Source organism: Cokeromyces recurvatus (assembly GCF_025118155.1).
Source record: "Cokeromyces recurvatus strain NRRL 2243 chromosome Unknown BX663scaffold_7, whole genome shotgun sequence".
Lineage (NCBI taxonomy): Eukaryota > Fungi > Mucoromycota > Mucoromycetes > Mucorales > Mucoraceae > Cokeromyces > Cokeromyces recurvatus.
This window is the reverse complement of record NW_026251393.1, coordinates 406119-427640: the sequence shown is the minus strand read 5'-3', so window position 1 is coordinate 427640 and position 21522 is coordinate 406119. Positions and strand designations below refer to the sequence as shown.

The 21522-nt window shown below is 30.9% G+C and overlaps 6 protein-coding genes across 6 annotated transcripts; 1 reads left to right on the top strand and 5 right to left on the bottom strand.

Annotated features, from left to right (window-relative positions):
- Positions 1-3653: 3653 nt before the first annotated feature.
- BX663DRAFT_503098 (uncharacterized protein) lies at positions 3654-4143 on the bottom strand (the record flags this gene model as incomplete). The annotated part of the gene is made up of 2 exons (XM_051526714.1): positions 3654-3812; positions 3982-4143. 2 exons carry the CDS (start codon positions 4141-4143, stop codon positions 3654-3656), a joined length of 321 nt encoding a protein of 106 aa, XP_051384640.1.
- Positions 4144-6611: 2468 nt separating this feature from the next.
- Positions 6612-7433, top strand: BX663DRAFT_503091 (Tctex-1). Its single transcript, XM_051526713.1, has 5 exons — positions 6612-6702; positions 6777-6821; positions 6958-7081; positions 7151-7228; positions 7283-7433. Exons 1-5 carry the CDS (start codon positions 6655-6657, stop codon positions 7351-7353), a joined length of 366 nt encoding a protein of 121 aa, XP_051384639.1. The 5' UTR covers positions 6612-6654; the 3' UTR covers positions 7354-7433.
- A 5-nt stretch (positions 7434-7438) lies between these two features.
- On the bottom strand, positions 7439-11594 carry BX663DRAFT_503087 (Metalloenzyme, LuxS/M16 peptidase-like protein). Its single transcript, XM_051526712.1, has 15 exons — positions 11403-11594; positions 11307-11345; positions 11165-11201; positions 11075-11111; positions 10788-11003; positions 10573-10723; positions 10235-10503; positions 9879-10169; positions 9620-9792; positions 9272-9544; positions 9135-9205; positions 8684-9063; positions 8447-8609; positions 7762-8390; positions 7439-7697 (listed from the first exon to the last, which is right to left on the bottom strand). The coding sequence occupies exons 1-15, from the start codon at positions 11509-11511 to the stop codon at positions 7506-7508; spliced, it is 3030 nt and encodes a 1009-aa protein (XP_051384638.1). The 5' UTR covers positions 11512-11594; the 3' UTR covers positions 7439-7505.
- A 233-nt stretch (positions 11595-11827) lies between these two features.
- BX663DRAFT_431102 (uncharacterized protein) lies at positions 11828-16819 on the bottom strand (the record flags this gene model as incomplete). The annotated part of the gene is made up of 5 exons (XM_051522851.1): positions 11828-12844; positions 12933-13112; positions 13197-16322; positions 16383-16619; positions 16694-16819. The coding sequence occupies 5 exons, from the start codon at positions 16817-16819 to the stop codon at positions 11828-11830; spliced, it is 4686 nt and encodes a 1561-aa protein (XP_051384637.1).
- Positions 16820-16928: 109 nt separating this feature from the next.
- On the bottom strand, positions 16929-18555 carry BX663DRAFT_324170 (uncharacterized protein). The gene is made up of 5 exons (XM_051522105.1): positions 18500-18555; positions 18234-18414; positions 18030-18177; positions 17834-17980; positions 16929-17752 (listed from the first exon to the last, which is right to left on the bottom strand). Exons 1-5 carry the CDS (start codon positions 18505-18507, stop codon positions 17121-17123), a joined length of 1116 nt encoding a protein of 371 aa, XP_051384636.1. The 5' UTR covers positions 18508-18555; the 3' UTR covers positions 16929-17120.
- Positions 18556-19665: 1110 nt separating this feature from the next.
- Positions 19666-21428, bottom strand: BX663DRAFT_484762 (uncharacterized protein; the record flags this gene model as incomplete). The annotated part of the gene is made up of 6 exons (XM_051524573.1): positions 19666-19863; positions 19922-20163; positions 20225-20301; positions 20361-20469; positions 20579-21097; positions 21173-21428. 6 exons carry the CDS (start codon positions 21426-21428, stop codon positions 19666-19668), a joined length of 1401 nt encoding a protein of 466 aa, XP_051384635.1.
- Between the last annotated feature and the right edge of the window lie 94 nt (positions 21429-21522).

The following is a 21522-nucleotide window of genomic DNA, read 5'->3' as shown; positions in this document are numbered from 1 at the left end:
TTCTATCGCTGCACATTCTAAAAATCAAGATAGAAATACACTCTATACTTACACAATAGAGTTAAGTCTAATATGTGAGCCATTTATCTTTAACTATTCCTTCAACAAAAATGTGTACAAGATAGAGCATTAATAGAGGCTTAATCACACGATATCTATCTGTCGTTGAAGGAATAGTCAAGATAATAACTGTATTTTTTGTTATAATTTTTTTTTCAATGTGAAGTATAAATCCCAAGAGAGTCAATCATACATATTCATTATGTTAAACTTGATCATTTCGAGGCCTTAACTCAGAAATTATTAAAAACTCGATCCTTCTAAATAACATATTATACCAAATTTAAAAATACATAGAACCGCATCATTATTGTTGCCAAGAAGGGATAGAGGGGTTTCTTTTTTCTACTGAAAAAAAAAAAGAAAAGCATACTTTAAAATTTTAATGGAAATTCGAAGTGACCCCAAATAATTTTTGAGTTTACATAGAAATTGCCAATATAAATTTTCATGCTCCTCGCTCCAGGCGAAGATTTATTTATCTTTTATCAAGGTATATTTATGCACGCGCTCAATAGAGCATTAATTGCTATACCAGAAGCAAACAGAAGAGAATCCAAATAACTACATTATATATGAGGGCATAACCTATTTAAAGGACAAAAAAAAAAAAAAAAAAAGAGAGAGAGAGAGAGACCAGGGACCATGAGATATGCAGTTAAAGATGTCTTAATAAGTTTGTTCTAGTCGTTACAAAATAAATCTAATACCTCAGGAAAGCACAAAAAACGAAAAAAAAAGAGATACAGGAACAAAGAAAAAGGAAACCAGAAAGGGAGTCAAGGACGAAAAGATAAAGACATCAGAAAGAAGGGACAAGAGAGAAGAAAGAATATTTAGTTATTTCCTTAAGGATCTCAACGGCGTCACCAAGAAAAGAAGCACACATCAAAAGGCGAATAAGTTCTTCATCATGATGAAGAAGATAGTTAAAATAGTATAAACACTGCTTCATCCCCGACCGTTCGGTATTAGAGAACGATTTGGAGGAGGAGAATGAAAGAGGAAAAGAAGAGGAACAAGCAGCAATTTTATCCCAAAGAATAGTATTAAGCTGTGCCCAATTAATTCGTTCTCTTTTGAGAAATGAGCGGGCTACAAACACACGAAGAGGACGACGAACAAAGGAAACAGCACAGAAACAATAAAAGTTTTTCACCTCACGAAGCTTTTGTATACGAGCTCCTTACTGAAAAACATAATATTAAAACGCAAGGTATAGAGTGAGAATACTTATGATATTTGGCTTGAGTCTATGGATAAGCTAAATCCATCGTATCATTATTTTACATTACTAATTTATCAAATAGTAGTGAAGCGCTAACCAATACTTCATACTATAAATTACTATCGAAGACTTTATTAAAAATGAACATGTTAAATACCAACAACATAACTAATGCAATCAGCATGTATAAGGTAAATCAGTGCTTGACCCATAATAGTAATCAAGTTAAATAATTGTTTTTTTTTCTAGATGCGAAATGTATCAAATAATGATTCTAATAAAGGTGATGTGGCTTACTGGAATTTAGAATTAACAGCGGCCAACAACACTCATTTATGTGAGAGATCCGAAAAAATAATAAAAGATAAAATTATATTTTTGGCGCCATAAGAAAAATAGTGTGTATTCAAAGCTTTGTTTATTGAATATTAACTCAAACTAATTTGTAACTTATTATATCAAGAAGAGCAATGCATTAGGAGACAATAATAATGGTTTTGATACTAATTGATAGCCAATATATTGAGGAAACAGCTTCTTTGGGGTCTGCTGTAGAGAATTTCAATATTGAGAATCATTTTAACGAAGGACAAAGCTAATTTCAGTTGTAAATGGGCTTATTTTCAAATGTGTGCCAAACAATGGATTTGCAATATCTTTTTTAAAAGATTATCAAGCTTCTTCCTTCTTAATCTTGACGGCCGAAGACTTAAAAGACTAGTGGACAAAAAACTTCTATATGAAATTAAAAATAAAACAGAACTGAATCTTTTACCGTCTTACCGAAGCTGCCATTAGTTTATTAGTAAAGATTAAATAACATGTCGTAAGTTCGAGAAAAATTCGAAAGGATATACGAAAACACATGGGGGAATTGAGTACTTCAGCTTGATGGAAACTGTCCCTCAAGTTAAAAAAAAAATGCATCATTTAGAGTTGGAAACATTGCCTTGCCAGTAACTCTTAACTTTGTCTGATTTATGTCTGAAAATAAATTTATTTCATCCAAAACAATGCATCTCTCTCTCTCTCTCTCCCTTTTTTTTTCTTTCCTTCCTTCCCCACATCATTAATAAATTTGTTTATTTTGTTTCCAGATACTTTCTCTTAATTCTGAAGAGACTTTTTTTTTCTGTTATTCTTAGCCTTTCTTTGTTTCAGCTCAGGCAAATCTGATATACTAAATGATGCTCTATGCTCATATTTCTTTATAGATAAAATAATTATTTAACTGTAATGGAATATTTAGCATCTTTTATAATTTATTTACAAAGTTGAAACGTCGATCGCTCAAGAAAAAAAAAAAGAAGTATTAATTTATTTGTTAAGAGAAATGTCCTAATAAAAAATCTTATTCTATTTTCTTTAACTTGACAAAGGTCACTAATAACAAAGCCTTTAAATTATATATTCTCTCATTTATTATCATTAAATATAAAAATTGTTGTGCTTCATGTGATATGCAATTCAAATTTTTAACTTTTTGCAGAGTAAAGAGAATACATTACTAACATTAGGATATTATAGTTTTCGGACCAATTTCACCAACTACACACATATGTTTAACGTAAAAAAAAAGAGATTTAAAGTATTACATGCAATGTTACTTAATAAGCAGGCTTTAATTTTCAAGATCTGATAAGAGAAATAATACTCAAATCAATGAAGAGTGGATAGATTAGACACTTTTATTGAATTGGATAATAATGTGTCATTAATCAACACGCTTTTTTTTTTTTTTTTTTTTTTTTTTTTTTTTTTTTTTTTTTTTTTAGAAATATTAAAAATACATATTTAATTTATTTATCTTTAAATCTTTATGCTAGAATATTAAATAAAAGCACATTTCTAGTTGCCTTACTTTGCATACAATAAAAAACATCACACCATCCAAATAATAAAATTGCTGATTTTATTACTTTTTTATTTCTTAAAAAAAAAAAAAAAAAAAAAAGACAAGAAAAATAACATTTAAATTACATACTTTCACATTAGAAGTCCTGTAATAATCAATAAATTTCTTTTATTATACCATTTTAACTAACGTTATGTTATTTATACTTTTCTCAATATTCTATTACCTTTATTTTTTCCTTACTATATAATGGCATAATTACTAATATTAACTTTATCTTTTTGCTATTTTTAAGATTAAATATCAGTCCTTTATTGTAACAAGCAATATGCTACTAATATTGGAAATACATATTTGTCTTTTATAAATAATCATGTGCTAACAGAAACAATAACATTCAAACTCCTTCCCTTAAAATACGATTAAACATTTTTATTTTTATAAATTAAAATTTATAAAGCGACCTATGAGCTCATAATATGTTTGTTATATTAGATTGCCCAGGTCAGTTCAGATTATGCGAAAAAACAAAAAGGTATCTAAAAACCCTCTTACAGGACAAGAGGTGAAAAAAAAAGGTGAAGGAAAGGAAGAAGAAGAGAAGGTGAGAAAGAAAGGGGAAATATTGCTAACAAGTTTAAAGGGACAACCAGTTGAGTCATTTCCTGCCTGGGTCAAGAAGTGAAGGGGGTAGTAGTAGTTTGTCGTGTAGTAAGTGCTCCATTTCCTGTAGGATAGTGCATATAACTGGCCAACGATAGAGCCAGGCAGAAACATCCTAAGAATTTTGGTACTTATGCTGAGGGAGATGATTTAAAAGAAAGGAAAGGGGATCTACGATTGATCGTGGCAAGAATAAATGAGTGTGCATGTGCAAGCATTCAGTAGCGTGTGACCGACTAAAGTGTACATAAGGATGATATGGGCAGGCTTTAGGTATTCCTCCGGGTAGCCAACCATGACGCCATCGAATAATTCGACTATGCTCACTGTGTGTCATGAGTAACCAGAGTATCGGATCAATAATTAGATTGGAGTAGCAAGCGGAAAGCAAAACAGAACATGTCCCGTCACGTAGTTGCTGAAAACTCTATTTAAGAAATTCTTGACGATGTTTTTTCGAAAGGAGCGTTGGTCTAATGGAATGGAGTTGGCGGCACAGAGTCTCCAGTATGGCGTTTGAATGAGTTTATACCATTAAGTGTTGAAAGTGGAGGCTTGAAGCTCAGGAAGTGATTTAGCGAGCAAGGTATCACCCGGTAGGTCAATAGCACGGAAAACGAATTGGACTTGCAGAATGGACACCCTAACCTTCATCGATAGTTGATTTACCATATGGAGCATCTGTTGTGTATATAATAATATATTACATAACATCTTATAATATACAGATCAGAGTCATGAAGGACCGAATGATATTATAGTTATTAGTTGTATACTTTACGCATACAATATTATTTGATTTCAGTTTATAAGACATTCTTGTGATGAGAGAAATGATATTATAATAAATATTGACGTTACGAAATAATGATAAAGTTATATGCATTGTAGATTGTACCTATTAGTTATATACTCACATTATTGTTATTATTATCTAATATATTAATTTATAAATATAATCGTATACTATCTATACACTATAAAATATAATGAAATTCATTCAAGTAGTACATTGAGGAATGAATATAATACAAAGTATCTTCCCTATATCATTCACAAGTATGAACAAACGAGATCTCATTATTTGGTTTCAAGTAAAATAACCGGCTAAATCGAGCACCAATAATTTAATATTTATTAGAGTTAACTGAGATTAATTCTCAATCAGGGCAAAGACTAGAGAGCTCAAACACAATAATTTTAATCATTTTATGGAAAATATTCTTCTTTCATTCTGTTCCTGTCGCGAAGTAACCCAGTTCTCCACAAGAATATAAAATACAGATCCATTTTGCACTCATTTTTTAATTTTATTTTTATTCAATTTATAATAAAAGTTTTATACAGATTTATTCCGTCTTCTTTTTTATCTTTACCTTATCAACAACTATATATTATTTTTTGATTTTTCACGTTTTTTAGCATGATGGTATGAACTTTTTAGGGAATTTGATGATGTATCATCTGTGAATGAAAACCCACTTCATCTACGAACACACAATTTTTCAAAAAAAAAAAAAAAAACACCAACTGCTTTCCACTCTGTTATTATATGTTGACGAAGATCTAAAGTCCTTTGTGAATCCCTTTCCGCAGTATATTTGCTTGCTTGTTTTAGACTTATAAAACATTTCTCTCGAATATGAGTGTAAAGGCTTGAAATAGCAATATCACCTATTTCTAGAAAGCTGCTTAATAACTGCAATCTGACTTCTTCAAGAACAACTGATGGGGGGTTTATCAAAAAGAGCAATCAAGAATTCGGTATGCTCCTAAAAAAGTTTTTTTTTAAGAAGTATTGCAATCACGTTGCCAAAGCATACTACAGCTTGGTCAAATTAAGACACCATAATAGCCTATTATTGAAGGCGTAAACTTTCTTTCAAAACATAATAAATAACAATCCAATTTTATATAAAGGCAGATATATTAACTTGGTGTTAAAGCAACAATAATAACAGTTAATTACTTTGGAAATTCTATGTTCATTTATAGTAGCTATAATAGTCAGATCGTCATATCTTTGTTTATTCAACAAGTTTTTCTACACTATGTTGGTGACTTTTGTTCGGACGCCTTTAAACTTGATAGTTTTTTTTATTAAACATTCAATTCCTAAAGCCTATAACTGGAATTTTCAATTCAAAAGAAAAAAAAATGTTCTTCTGCTAGAAATAAAGGCTAAGGACATTATAAGATTAATAGTATGCGTAGGTTCTGCTAATTTCTGTGTAAGTCTTGAATAAAATTAAATTAACAGCTTAGATATAACTTTGCTTTATCTTCCAAAATTAAAGTTTAAAATAGGTTGCATATTTAAAAGGGCTTTAAATACCACCAAATAATATGCTTAATGTTACTCTCTGTTAGTGTATTGTATATAAACTTTTATTAGACTTGTATATTTATATAAATACAAGATACAATTTGATTCCAAGATACATACTTAAGAAGTTATATGAAGTGCTTAATCTTCCTGTTTATATAATGATTCAGGGACATTTTTTTTTTATCGAGCAGATGAATGCATTGAGCTATACTTTACATATTGCTATTGCTGTTCTTTAGAAGCAGATACTGAATGAGTAGTGACTTGATCTAAAAATATGAAAACAATATACTATGTTTAATGCATGAATGGTTTAATACAAATATACTAGAAGGTCGTTTTGCAATCATGGTAGATAATTATTACTGTCATTTTTTAAAGTCAGTTAGATTTACTTATTACCTTTTTTCAATTAATTTTAATTTTAATTTTAATTTTAATTTTTATTTGTTTTTTTTTTTTTTTTTTTTTTTTTTTTTTTTTTTGGTTTCTTTCCCCTCATATAGGCATAATAATACAATGGATAATACAAATAAAGAAACATCTTCATTAATGACTAAAACTGATGTATTTTATTTCGCTTTTTTTTTTTTTTTCGTTTAGTTGATTGATAAGTCATTAACATTATTTTAAAAATCTAGGAAAAGAAATTTAATTCCGAAGAAGTAACTACTCTCATTAAAGAAGTTAGTATTATTTTTATGTTAAATTAAATAGTTGATTGTGGATTGGAAAAAGAGGAAATAAAGCAAAAGAAAAGAAAAGGATCATTGATGTGTGTATTTGTATTTTTTTTTTAAACATTGAATTATACTCAAATAGGCTATTGGAGAGATAGTAGCTGATTCAGAATATTCTTATTCAAAAGTTTCTCATTGGAATTCAACCATTATTAAAACATGTTTGAACAAATTGAAGAGTATGAATAATAACTACAAATATATCAGTAAGTATTAAAATGATTGGTTTTTATTATTATTTTTACATACATTTAATATCTTTGATAATTTCTTAGTTACTTGCGTTATTTTGCAAAATAAAGGTGCTGGTTTTTATGCTAGTAGTTCAGCCTATTGGGATAATCAAAATGATGGTAAATGCGTGCCTTTAATAGAAAAATATTAGCATTAAATAACAGTCATAATAGGTAGTGCGAGTTATTGTTATGAATCAAAATCCTTACACGTTATAGTAAATGTATTCGCTTTAAAAATTTAATTTAAGCCTGTTTTTTTCCTTAAGGAAAATCAACTAATACCATCTATTTTTTATAATAAAACGACTAGTAAAAAAAAAAAAATATTACCGTGATAAGTCATGTTTTATTAATAATAATAAAAAAAAAAAATAATTAAATTTCTTGATATGATTTAATAAAAGGAATCAATTGTAATATCATTCAAGGTAATTGACTTTAATTCGAATCCTAATCCTCCAAAACCTTTTTGAATGTCCGTTACTTTAGTGGGAGCACTAATGACAGCTACATTGCTTGTATCAGGTTTAAACAAGTTTACAAAATATTTGTTCAATACATGCTGCAAGTTGTTTATAGTGACATTCTATAAATGATATAAAATATGGTTAAAACAATGACTTTACATTTTCATATATTATTTATTTTACCTGTATAGCAATTAGCATATCATGATTGTAGGATGCTGGCATCTTCTTTAAAACCTGATTCACGAAAGATTGAAGGGCTGCACGATCCATCGTATTTTCTCTTGCTACTAAGCTATAAATAACTGCACTTTTAGCTCCATCAATTGAAGCGGGATCAATATCCATTTCGTGTTTAGTTAATTTTTCAATCACATTTTTAGCTTGTTCAAAGGCTTTGAAAGCATCAGGAGATTGATAGATAGTAAAGCTGATTAAGCCTGATTCAATATTTGCATTCAAAAAGCAAGAATAAGCTAATCCTTGGCCACGGATTAATTTCCAGAAAATTCCTTCCATCGTATCTAGAAGTTCAATCATAACCAGTAAAGGAGCAATATCAGGATCATCAAATTGACTAGGTCCTTTAACAGAATGAAGTGAAAATGTATTTTCAATTGCAGGTAAGGTAACCAACAAACCATGATTTCCAGGCTCAAGACCAGCAGGTTTAAGAACTTCTTTAGCTAAAGTGATAGGTGCTATTTGATAATTCTTTTCTATTTTTGCAAAATTTTTAAATGCTGTTCTAGGATTTTCAATTCTTAAAATATCTCCAGTAACATGAATTCTAAGATTTTCAGGGGCACATACTAAAACAAAGATATTAGCATAAAGGTTAATTTTAATATAAAGCGAATATACTTACATTTAGATCTAAATTCATTTAAATCATCCAAAACTGAAGAAGGCTCACACTCTAATCTTTTTACTACATCTTGTAAAAATGCATTTTGAAATAAAATATTACGAGCACCATACATTGATTTTTTAGGATCAACTTGAAGAGCACGTAAAGTAGCATTCACCATCTAATATTTATCGAAGGTAAACGAATTTGCCCAAAAGAAACTAAAAAAAAAAGTATATCGTTATTATTACTTACATCATGACCATCTCTCTTTGCTTGAGGAATATCATTTAAAATTTGAGCAGCAACAATTTTTAATCTTTCTACTGTAAATTGAGTGTTCCATAAAATATCTTGTAACCATTGAATAGTTTTCTCAAATTTAGATGAGGCTGCCTTTAAAGTGAAAACTGCTAATTCTCTAAAGCCAAAACTGGTGCCCAATGCAGCTTCATACTCAATTGTATCTTCTCCCAAACCCTTAACAACTTCTTCGTAATCAATAAGTTTGCCATCTTTTTCAATAGGGAGTGAAAAGATAACCTTTAAGAACAATCTAGTATAAGGAAGTAATCGAGATGGGATTATGGAATTACTGGCATGTACTGAAATTTTAATAAAGTGTGATTTAATATCTATAATAATAATAAAAAAAAATTAGCTCAATGTATTCTAAATATGTTATACATTATTTTCAAAGCTTTACGATCAAACTGAATAAATAAAGGGACATCAGCACTATCGTCCTTATTAATATGCTCTTGGACTTTGTTAGATCTGCAAAAAGTAAATAATGTATGTTAGAATTCCTTCAGGGGAAGCTTATAATTACTTTTTTCTTACAAAGTTGAATCATTATTTCTAGCAGTAATGACATTAATGAATTGAATAGTAGAAGCAGATGGAATTTTGAAATCTTCTAAAATTTCTTTAGGAACAGGTACATCATTTTTAGCTTTAGCATCTTCTAATTCTCTTTGAAGTTCTTCTAATCTTTTATCACCAAGATCAGCTCGTTGTTTTTCAATACGATTGGTTTCTTCCTCTGTTTGCTGATCGGCAAATTCAGCAGATGGTTTACCATATAACGTAACATGAGGGGCATCAAGGTACCATCTATAATAATAAATAAAATGAATAAAGTTTATTTGATATAGGGTCAGTTGGTCTACTACTACTACTACTACTCACCTTTTGATGACATTAAGCCAATCAGACACTGTATATTTAGATAGAATGTTCAAGTAATCCTGATCTTTGACAGCTTCTTTAAGATTTTCTCCATCAGGTGAACCATATAAGAAATCAGTAATAGCAACTAATGCGGCAGTATCATGAGCATCTGTTTCTGCACTATTTAGTAACTATAAAATATCATGCATTAATGTGTAATTCCTTTTTTTTTTAAATATATATATATATGTGTGTATATATATATATATGTATATACCTTTAATCTCTCCTTTTCGATTACAGTGGCCATTCTAGTCATATCTATATCATTTGTATCAACAAGTCGTCGTAAAGTATCAAAAAACTTGATGGGGAAATGCTCCATTTCTTCAATAGGGACACTCGAAGCGGTAAACATCAAAGATGATTTTAAATGATCCGTAATATGGAAATAAACATCTGTACAAAGAGCATCTTCAATTTCAACAAATTCCTTTTGTAGAACAGATACAGGTGAATCTGTAAGATAAACATTCAAAACTTCGAGCTCTTTTTGTTTAAGGAATTCCTAAAATATAATATTGATATAAAGATCCATCATGTATATATATATATATATTTCAAATTTCTTACATTACACATAGGACCATTCCAAGCAATTAGGACTGTACCCATCGACTCATCCTCATCAGCAAAAAGTACTGTCTCCTCAATATTCTTTTCAAGGTTAGGAAAATCACCTGTACTGATCCAAGGTCTTTGCATCTTTGGAAGAGACCCCTTTTTAATAATTGATTCTTCTACAGGTTCTAATGCTTTTAAAAGCTCATCCTTGTCAACTCTACCAGTAATAATTAAACAAAGATTATCTGGCCTATAATATGATTGATGATAATTACGAACTAAATATATGAAATGAATAAATAAGAAAAAAAGTAAGTAAGCATACAAATATGTAAACATTCTATTACTTTTTTCAACAGATAACTCTCTTAATCTTTCCATAAGACCTCCTGTTTCTGACCTATATCCACATGTTTCTGGATAAATGATTCTTTTCATACGAAGATGAAGTCTATCATCACCTAAATTTTGACATCCTTGCATTTCACTATAAACAACCTATAAAAGGCAAAATAGGATTAAACAAAAAAACGACTTTGTAATAATACAAGTTAAAACATACACCCGCATCTTCACCTTCTCCATTGATATGATGAACTTCAGTATAATAGCCCGTATCTGTTAATGTAGGATATAGAATATGATCTACATAGATTGGCAATAAATTTAAAAAGCCTTTTGAGCCTGCAGTTGTGATGGTGTAACATGTATGATCGACATCAGTCCAAGCATTGGTGCCTTGTGCAATAGCTCGATTGGCAAGTGAATCTAGCACGCCCTATATACACAGTTGTTACTAATAATAATAAAAAAACTCCTTTCAAAATCCAAGATCAAGTCGTTTTATACCTTGTACGGATATTGCTCACTTCCAAGAAATACAAGACTATATATATTTTGTTAGGTGCCTTTTATCAGTGATATAACTAACTTACTTACTGTTCTAATGTATGAGGGCATCCAAAATCATCAAAACCTATAATAGACGTCAATACATAATAAATATTTCTTTTCTTTTTTCTTTCTTTCTTTCTTTTTCTTTTTTTTTTTTTTTTTTTTTTTTTTTTTTTTTTTCATTTACTTTCTGTTGCTAGTGTAAAATATCCGTTTACAAGTGGAGCTGGATTGTTTCAAATTAATACGTGTAAGAAAGATAGAAATACATTAATAAATTTACCTTCAATATCGGCCAGCATAACAGTAAGGCCTGTCTTTTCGCTTTTCAGTTTTGTGAAAGTGACACCAAAATCTGTAGGAACTGTACAGACTTCTTTGTAATTGCTCATGAAGATTTTGCTAATGGGTAAATAAAATAAAAAAATAAAAAAAAAAAGAGGGGAAGAGAGGAGAAGGAAAGTTAGAAACAAAATAAATAAATAATAATAATAATAAAAAAAAACCAATAGTTTTTAATATTTTCGCTGTCACATTTAAAAGGCCAACAAAATAAGGCTTGCAAAGAGAAAAGACAAATATTCGCTTCAGTTGCATCTTTTATTTACATTTATTTATATAACAAAAAAATACAATGTTCATGATAGTGTTATCTAGGTCGATATTTCTTTTTTTTTCTTCTTCTTTTTGACTTACTTTTTATTCATGTTAATAAGGAATACCATTCGTTAATTTTTGGAAATAATCATAAATAACAGTTCTTTGATTTTCAAATGATTCCTTAATTTTTTGAATCATAAAGTCTGCAGCTACTCTATCTGACTTATCTATTTGGAAACGAGTACGCATACGTTTAATTGTTTCACCACGGAAACAGGGTAAACCTGACTGAAGCATAAGTGTAACGAGCTGCATAATTAATTCTGCATAAGGTCGACAAGCCAAATATCCTTTAATGACAAGCTCAGAGAACTGCTTAAATGCTTGCTCCTCTGAGTTTCCTCCCATCACTTGTACCATCTCTGTTGTCAACTTAAAGGGTGAACTCTCGAAGCCGATACCACCAGGTGCAATATCAAATATAAAGCCAAAATCGATATGAATAATATGTCCATCATCATCCAGCATAATGTTACCATTGTGACGATCCTTAAACTGAAGTAAATATGAAATAAGCGAATATGCCGCAACACTTTGGACAAAGTTTGTTCGTGCTCTCTGAAATTCTATTGAATTGGGTCCACCATATTTGGCTACAAAATAGTCATACAAACTGTTTACTTTTTCACGGCCTAATTGATCTCGGGAAATAGATCGAGGGATTACATCAATCACACCTCGACCAGGTGCAGTGGCAACAACACGATACGGATATACATATAGATCCATACCAATACTGGTAAAAATGTTTTTAAACACGGCAATTAATTGCAGTGCCAATACATCTTGACGACAGTCATCACCTACTTTGAAAATTGCACTTTGCCAATGTGTAACAACTGATTTTTCTGATTTCTCATCACTATCTGTACCAATTTCTTCAACTGTCTCTTCTTGTTCCTTATCCTTTTCAATCTTAAATGTTGCCATAAATGGAGCTTTAGCATGACTTTGAAGAGGTCTTCCGGATGTACGATTAATATCTACAACACGACCATCTGGATTACTTGGGAGATAAACACCCACATCGACTTTAATTTTTGCTAATTCTTCATCCAAACGTTTCTAAATAAATAAATACATATATATTTTTTAATATTTATTTCTCACAAATAAATAAATAAATAAATAAATAAATAAAAAAAAGCTTTACCTTTTGCATAGGTTTCTTTTCATTTTGTCCATATTTGATATATTCTTTCAAATAACCTGAAATGGCAGTAACATCACCAAAGAATTTAAATTCACGTTCATAAAAGTCTCTATCAGAGCCCGTAAAGGAATCAACCAAATTTTTAATAATTCTTTCGAGGGCTGGCTTAAGTGAATCTGGCTATAAAAGGTTTTTTTTTTCCACACATACAAATATCTATTAGCATGTTGGAAGCTAAAAACTTTTGTCCAAAATATGACTTACCTTGATACATTCTTTATCAGCATCCACGTAAAAATTAGCGCTCATGTTCCAGATAATTTGATGAGCAAATAGTTGAGATACTTGACCTGCTTCCATAATATATCTTTCAACATAACCATACTCATCATAACGCAATGCTTGTACAATTTGAGGAACATAAAAAAAGACAGTATCAACAGGATAATATTCAAGACTTCGCATGGCATATTGAAGAATTAATGGATGATTATTATAAGCAGGCATGAAATAATTGGCTGCAGTAATAGCAGGAACAGGTGCCCAATATTTAAGATATCGTAAATCTAATTTTGCAGTAGGTTGAACTTTTTCTCCAAGTAAAATCTCAAGTGCCTCTGGTATATCTACTACATCCAATGTATTATTTGCAATCAACGTATGAAGTTCCCTTTGAACTGCAGGTTGCACAAAACGAGCAGCCATTTGAACTGCTACCTTGGGTGAAGTCTCCCAAGCAAATCGAACAATTTCTTTCCATCTTTCATCTGTTGTGAAGGATTTGTCGGAATTACCAATAGAAGGAATAGCAAAATATTTAGGACAAATTGTATTCAAAGGATTATTCCAGACAGAAAGACGTGATATTTCACTATCCAAGAATAATAGTAATAGTTTTTTAGATAACTGATGTTCATGCACGATATCATCATTTGTTTTGTCACTTAAAAACATATAAAGACCAGATGTATTTTTAGAATTATTGTAGCGTAGATTGGAACTAGTGACTAAGCTTGTTAAGCGAGGCGTATCATGTACAACCATATCATAAAATTCAGCTAATGTCTTCTGTTCAGCTAATGCATAACTTTTACGTGAACCATAATGCCATTTAGGCGGGAGGGCGAACCAGTTGAAGGCAGAATTATAGACCAAGGATCGGAATCTATATTCGGCCAACGCTTCCATTTGAGTAGAACGAAGAATCTTCAAACCCAAAAATAAAAGTTGGAATCTAGGTAGACGAGCAAACGGATGTGTACTCATCAAATGAGAATTATGGAAGGTATCTTGAAGTAAGCGAATGAGCATGTTAATCAAATGCTTGCTACGATGTCGGATAGCATAGAAACGGCTAGTTAAGAATTTAATCCATGTGATATGAGGCGTAAAGAGACGTGTCATATTTTTATTATTCTTATCAATTATCGATCTCTCAGAGGGAGCATAAGTCATTTTACTTTCAAATGGATGCTTTGCGTCCAACTTGGGTGAAAACAAACCCTTTCTATATCGTTGTGCCCAGCCCCACATGTTAAGAATCTCTACCATCAAACGTTTTTCAATATCTGGTCTCTCAACAAGTACCCAGTTCCAGACATCTGTACCGATTTCCAAAGATTCAGGTGTAAAAATATAAACCGGAATACGTACAATATAAGAAACTAAGTCAGGATGAATGGTGGATAAAGAAACAATAAAACTAGCAGCTTGAAGCAATGTACGACGTAAACGTTCTACAGGAATATTTTGATGTTGCTTTATATCATCTAATACAGCTTGTAATGTTTTAACTACAATAGGTATTTGATCCTTCAAACCTACTTCCTTATGACTGTTTGGTAACCTATCAATACCAGGGCGCATTCCTGCCATATATTCAATACCACTCACTTCACCAATATAATATCTTCTTGAAGTAAATCCATCAACAAAATCAGACGAATCATCTAGTTGAACTCCGCGAATCTGAGGTACAAATTCAACTGTCATGTCATTCCTAGCAGCGGTTTTACCTACTTCTAAAGCTAAAGTTCTACCCATATGCGCTGTATCAATTAAAGCACCTGGTTCAAAACGGACATACTCTGCAAGGTAATCTTGTAAAAGCCCATTGATTTCCATAGGTGCACGATCCATTGATACCTGCAGCCATTTTTTGCCATTCTCATACATATGTGCACAAATATCCTTTCGATAAGAATATGAATCACCTAGTTCAATAGTCACACCAACACGCGTGGATGTAAAATGGAAAGTAGGACAGTACTCATCTCGATATTCAGCTTCACAGCTTAACCAGAGTAATTGTACAAGTTCAAGTAATAATGTAATTAATGATTTTTCGGCAAACACTTGAGGGAAAGTGGTTACGATGCGTTCAGAAATTTTAACAGCTAAAGAGTGTACCTTTCGAAGTCGATGACAACAAAGCTTTAAAAGAGTTGACATTTGGGTGCGTAGTTCAGTATCCAAGTTCTGAGAGTCAGCTTTATCAGAGGCATCCCTAATATAAGCTGTGACGACACGATCAGCAATTGTTTCCAAACAATTAGCCATAGTACTATTATTCACACCATCATTCATAAAATAACGCAGTATGTAGCTACAGTCACCCATTTTACTCCTCATAGTTTCAATGTAATATACGCTAAGAGCAAAAATAATTTGAGCAAATGAAAAGTTTTTAATGTCATATGCAAGAGAGGGCAAAAGCGAAGATAATTTTTGACTCATGGATCCAACTTCACGATCTGAAGCATCGGCACCACGGAGAACAGAGTTATATTCTAAATCACTTTCTAAATAATTGGTTGCACTTTCAATGACAAGGACAGGAGTCTTTTTTGCAATAACTAGCATAGAGTTATACCATTCGCGTATCCAAATTGATTCTGTTACAAAACCAAATAAAACACAATGGAACCAAGTGTTACGGAAAAGAGATACCGTATCTTCACTAGGATTCAGATGAGGATTAAAATCGTTATGTTCCAAAAGTGTACAAATGACTGGTAACAGCTGACCAAGTTTTGAAAGCCAAGGGAAATCAGATTCCTTTTTGTTCTTAGATATCATTCTTTGAATAGTATTACCATTTTCAACAAATAACGCCAATAGATTGCTCAAGTAATCATTATAATACTCCGGTTTTGATGATAATCTCTTTGCAAGCTCCTTTTGGGCGTTTACAATAGCTGTTGTAAGTTGCTTATTATCAATTAAAAGTGATTCACGACTTAATACAGAGAATAAATTAATTATGTCTCTAAATACATTTAACGGACTGACAAGAGCCAAATCAACAAGGCCTCTGGTTAGTGTTTCAATTGCAAATACTGAAAATGATTTACGTCTTAAAGAAAGAACAGAATAAGCTTGAGAAATAATCTAAAACATAAGAAAATTAATATGATTCTTGTATTCATTTTAGGGAAAAAAAAAGCATACCACTTCATCTTCAAGATGAACAGCTATACCAATGATAGCAGAAAGTGCATTGATACAGACTTGCTGCTTTTGTGATTCATTCAAAGCCTCCTGAGCAGGAGCTCTAGAAACACCATTAGGATGCACCTGTAATAATTGCTTATTTGTAATATCTTCATCTGAATATCGAATAATTTCATTAAGAAGTGCATAAAAAGTAGAATTGGCTGCTTGACGCATTTGAATAACTGGTTTGGTCTACCAAATATATGTATATGTAAATACATATATAATACTCTTTTTTTTTTTAAAAAAAAAATACTATGTCTTACCTGTACACATTGAGCCAATCGAGTAATTGCGAATTTTTGCATTGTCAAAGTATTTTTATTCAATTCTATCATTAATTCAAATACTGGTGAAGGTGTAGCCAAATATCTACAAATGGTTTCTGTCATTTTTGTATTTAAACTTAAAAAGCTACATTATCACAATAAATATTAGTATTTTTCATTTTCATTTTTTTTTTTTTTTTTTTAAAAAAAAAGAAAAAAAAAGCTATGCATTACTTAATTGCTAAAAGTACGGCTGAATCTAATGAAGCTACATGAACCCATGAATCTGTACTGTTAGAGTTTTCAAAAAGGCATTCATAAATATAATTAATCAATACATCATCTACTTCATGTAAATAAATTGAGCTTAAAGCTGCCACTTGCTAATTTGTACATTGTTTTGTTAAAAAAAAAAAAAAATCAATCAGGGATTAATAAACGCATGTGAACTTACCAAACTGGTACCCATAATTTCTTTCATGTAAGAATCAGGAGACCATTTTTTACCCTCATTTTCTCTCTTTTCAGCGTACTTTCGAATGTCATCAAAATAACCTAAACTCATAACATAAATTCCACGAAGATTTTTGTTAAGTTTTTTATCAGTTTCCATTAATCCTCCATTTTGTGATGGAACACCACGAGCGACTTTCTCCATTAAAATTGACCAAGCGTGCTCGATATTAGTAGTCAAGTGCAATTTTTTCAGATCAGTTGGTCCATTTTTTTGATCACTAGGATTGGATACAGCAACAACCCGGGCGGTTACATTTCTAAAGATAATAAGTAAATCATGAATAATACGATTTGAGCTGAGGGGTACACCCGCTTCCCAATAAGTGGCTAATACACGTCTACTATAAGAATCACCATCACATTCTTTTAGACAGGTATCAATTGCATTTTTAATATTATCTAATGTTCTGTCAACAATAAGTGGCTGAATATTTTCACAAATGGATTGAAGTTGATGTGCCTTGCAGAGATAAGGAGATAATTGTAAAGCACGAGCTAATCCAGCTAATGATGGCAAAATGAAATAGACAATGTATTCCGCTGAACAATAATACAAATAAATATGTTTAATATAGACGATATATGTATACATGTATGTATATGTATATATTTAATATTTACTGTCAGTTGTTTCCACCAAGTCGATAATACATTTTCCATAATTCCATAACGTCTCATAAATTTTGTCCGCTAATTCAGAGTGCTGATACGCAATATCCAGTAAACCGAAAACCAAACTATAAGTAAGACTATCCGGTGTCGTAGAACCTAAAATTTGAATTGTAAGGATTTGAAGATATTATAATATATTATTTACCTTTTGATGGAATGACATCGTCCCATTCATATGCAGGCAAATATTTCAAATAACTAAGAATATGAGGTATAATGTCGGCCTGAATTGATTTGGTAGCTTTGACAGTATATTTAATTAAAGCATCAAGTGTTTGTTGATGGCGCTGTGTCTTTACACTATACAATTAGTATATATTTCGCGTAGAAGATGTTAAAAATAAATTACCATGCATCCTATGTTTTTTTGACCTGGAGTTACAATAGTAGTATCTTCAATGGGTAAAATAGGAATAGTAGGGCATTTAGATAAAAGCCTATCAACTTCATCTGTAGTTGCTTTGGACCTTGAATCGGCCAACACACTTGCCAGACTCACTAGAATGCGAGAATGCAAGTTATAATCAAGACTAGTATAAAAATAAATAAATGGGTTAATTTATAAATAGTTTCCAGATATTATTGTTAATACTATCTTGTTCTTATTTCAGTTACCCATTCATGTATTATGAATACGTGTAGTATTGTGTGTGTATTTTTTTTAAAGAAATAAAATAAAAAAAAAAAAAAAAAAGGACGGAAAAAAGCTCGCTTTAATTTATTAATAAAATTTTATAACCAATTGTAGAGTAAATATCTAATTGCTTAGTTATTCCATAGAATAGTGAATGAACAAACAGTGAAAAATAGTTCGAATTGATTCTATTGTTTGAGCTAATTGTAAACAAGTCATTTTTGTTCCTTTGTCTACGCCCAAGAGTAAGATCACACGTAATACTGGACCTTGTCACATATTTAGTTATATGACCCTGTTATTCAAAATAACATACAGCTATTACTACTACACTAAGGGAAGGAGATGATAGAAACATAAATAGTTAGTTTCAAGAATAAGGGCAACAAACAAGTAGAACATTACTATTAGTACACACTGTGCGATGAATGATACCTTTTGTTTTCGTATTCCTAGTAACGTAAATTCAGGCCATTTTATTTACTTAAAGCTTATATGTATATAACTATAAGGTACATAAAGACTAGATAATAATGATAGAACATATCCTTTAAGAAAGATATATAGTATACAGTTATGCTTGTACTATTGAATATTTGTTCATAACTACAATTTCAAGTTAGGGCTCTACTCCTCTACTCTAAATAAATGTATAATTATAAATGCAGCATTGAATGATTTATACATAGAACTTGCTACTCTACACTATTAACAGCTTTATTTGTAATTGTCATAAACAAAGGTGAAGACTGCTATCACAATATATTATCTTAGTTAGTAAGTTCATAGACATATTTCTATTTTTTATATTTTTTTTTCTTTATTTTCAAAGAGGCCTAATATACCCAATATTTTAACTTAATATAACCCTTCTACCTTCAAGCTTTATTAACTGAAAAAGAATGTGTATATTATAAACATTCGATATTTATTCATAAGCTTTAAGACGTTTTCAGTTTAACTTTACATGATTTCATTATTGGTTTATATTTATATGCATTATATACATGTATATATATATATATTTTTTCATTCAAGACTATACAAAATTTCCAGATATGACATTCTTTGTTGTATGTATGCATACATTCTTGACTGCTTTAAATGAAATTATTCCACAGTATACATTTATTACACAAGCAAATTACTACATATACAATTCTTCCTTTGATGGAGCTAAATCTAGCTTATCAAATCTAGTGTTATCAAAGAATGACGCATGGACTACTCTACCACCAAAGAAACGACCATTTAAATCATTCACCGCTCTCTGTGCAGCTTCTGTCTCTGCAAATTTAACAAATATACGAACAGCACGATCATCTGGAATCTTTCCCTTTGGTACCTATTCATATTTTCATTATTTAGATCTTTTATATACATATACATGTATAAAAAGTTACCTCAAAAATAAGACACCTTTCAACTTTACCATATTTTGAACATTCATCAGCGGTTTCCTCTTGTAACATATCATCTACTTCACCAGGCCCAACCATATTTGTTAGTAAAATTACATTGGAAATATTTATGGTGTCTTCAATAGGTTGCTGCTGTTGGCTATTATTGATAATTGCACTGATACCTGGTCCAATAGGCTTTACCTCCAATGGCTCTTTTATGCCATTCTCATCACGTCCAAGTCCTTTTTAAATAATAAAAAGGCTTTAAAATACATGTTTTATTATTTTCGTCAATTCATTTACCTTGTCCCTCTTGCCAATCATATTTAGCGAGTATTTTACGGGCGATATCATGAGCAGGATGTGATGTCTCTTCAACTCTAAAATAATCCTTTATTATTTAAAAAGAAACGTGTCATTAGTTGTTGATATCACTTACCTTGGTTGTTGCTGTTGACTCATCATCAATCTACGCATATAAGCATCTTCTGCTGTTTCATTTGGATCTATCTTTATAGCTAATGGATTTGTAGCAGGATTAGAAATAGCTAGTAATGAAGCATTTGTATTAGAATAAGGAGGACATTTATATATAGATATACATATACATGGTATAAATGAATCACATTTCTATTTATATATCAACTCTATACTTACGTTCGGGGCTTGGAGAACGGGAATAGGGTGAAGGAGATCTTGATTTTGAAGGAGACCTTGACCAAGATCTACTTCTTGAACGACTAAACCTCTTTTCCATAACTCTCTTTCTCTTTTGCATTTCACGAAGCTCTTTTCGTTCTTCTTTATATTGTTCATAATCATTAGGTCGATGTGGATCATAATCCTCCAACATGTTAAATACAATAGGTTGTGGCTGTGCTTGTTGTTTCCCCTTTTTCCCTTTTTTCTTGGGTTTTTGAACTGCACGGAAACCGTTGACATCATCCGCAGAGGTTAATAAAGGAATAGCGCCTAAATCAATATTACTGGGTATTGCCTTATTTTGCTCATTTGCTTTTGCTGCTTCTAATTGAGCCCTTTCTTTTTCTTCTTTTGTGATAGTTTTAGTCGAAACAACTGTTGCACCCGTTGGGATAAAAGGTTTGTTTAGTTTTGGTTTTGCTTGAATAACTGGCTTTCGTAAAACTGGTCTAAATTTATTAATTGCAGACCATCCTAATCAATAAATTGTTATAATTATTAATTTTTGTGATGAAAGTCTTTTTTTTTTTTTTTTTTTTTTTTTTTTACCTCCTGGTGTTACTGTTGATGTTGTTGCTGAAGATGTATTTGTTGTTGTGGTTGTTTCCGATGATGATGTTGTTGCTGTTGTTGTTGGAGCATTTGTCAATGTATCCTTTTGAGAAATAGTAGTTGATTCTGGTGGAGGTAAAGAAGAATAAAGACCACCTAACACACTATTTGTTGGTTTATTTTCTTTTTTTGTATTTTCTGCTTCCTTTTCAGACTTGGATGGAGGAAGTGCTCCGTATAAAGAAAAAGACATTTTTAACAAGAAAAAAAAAAAAAAACGAAGAAAAAAAAAAGTACAAGTATAAAAAATTGAGATTAATTCTATTGGCTGATCATTGTTTATTTTT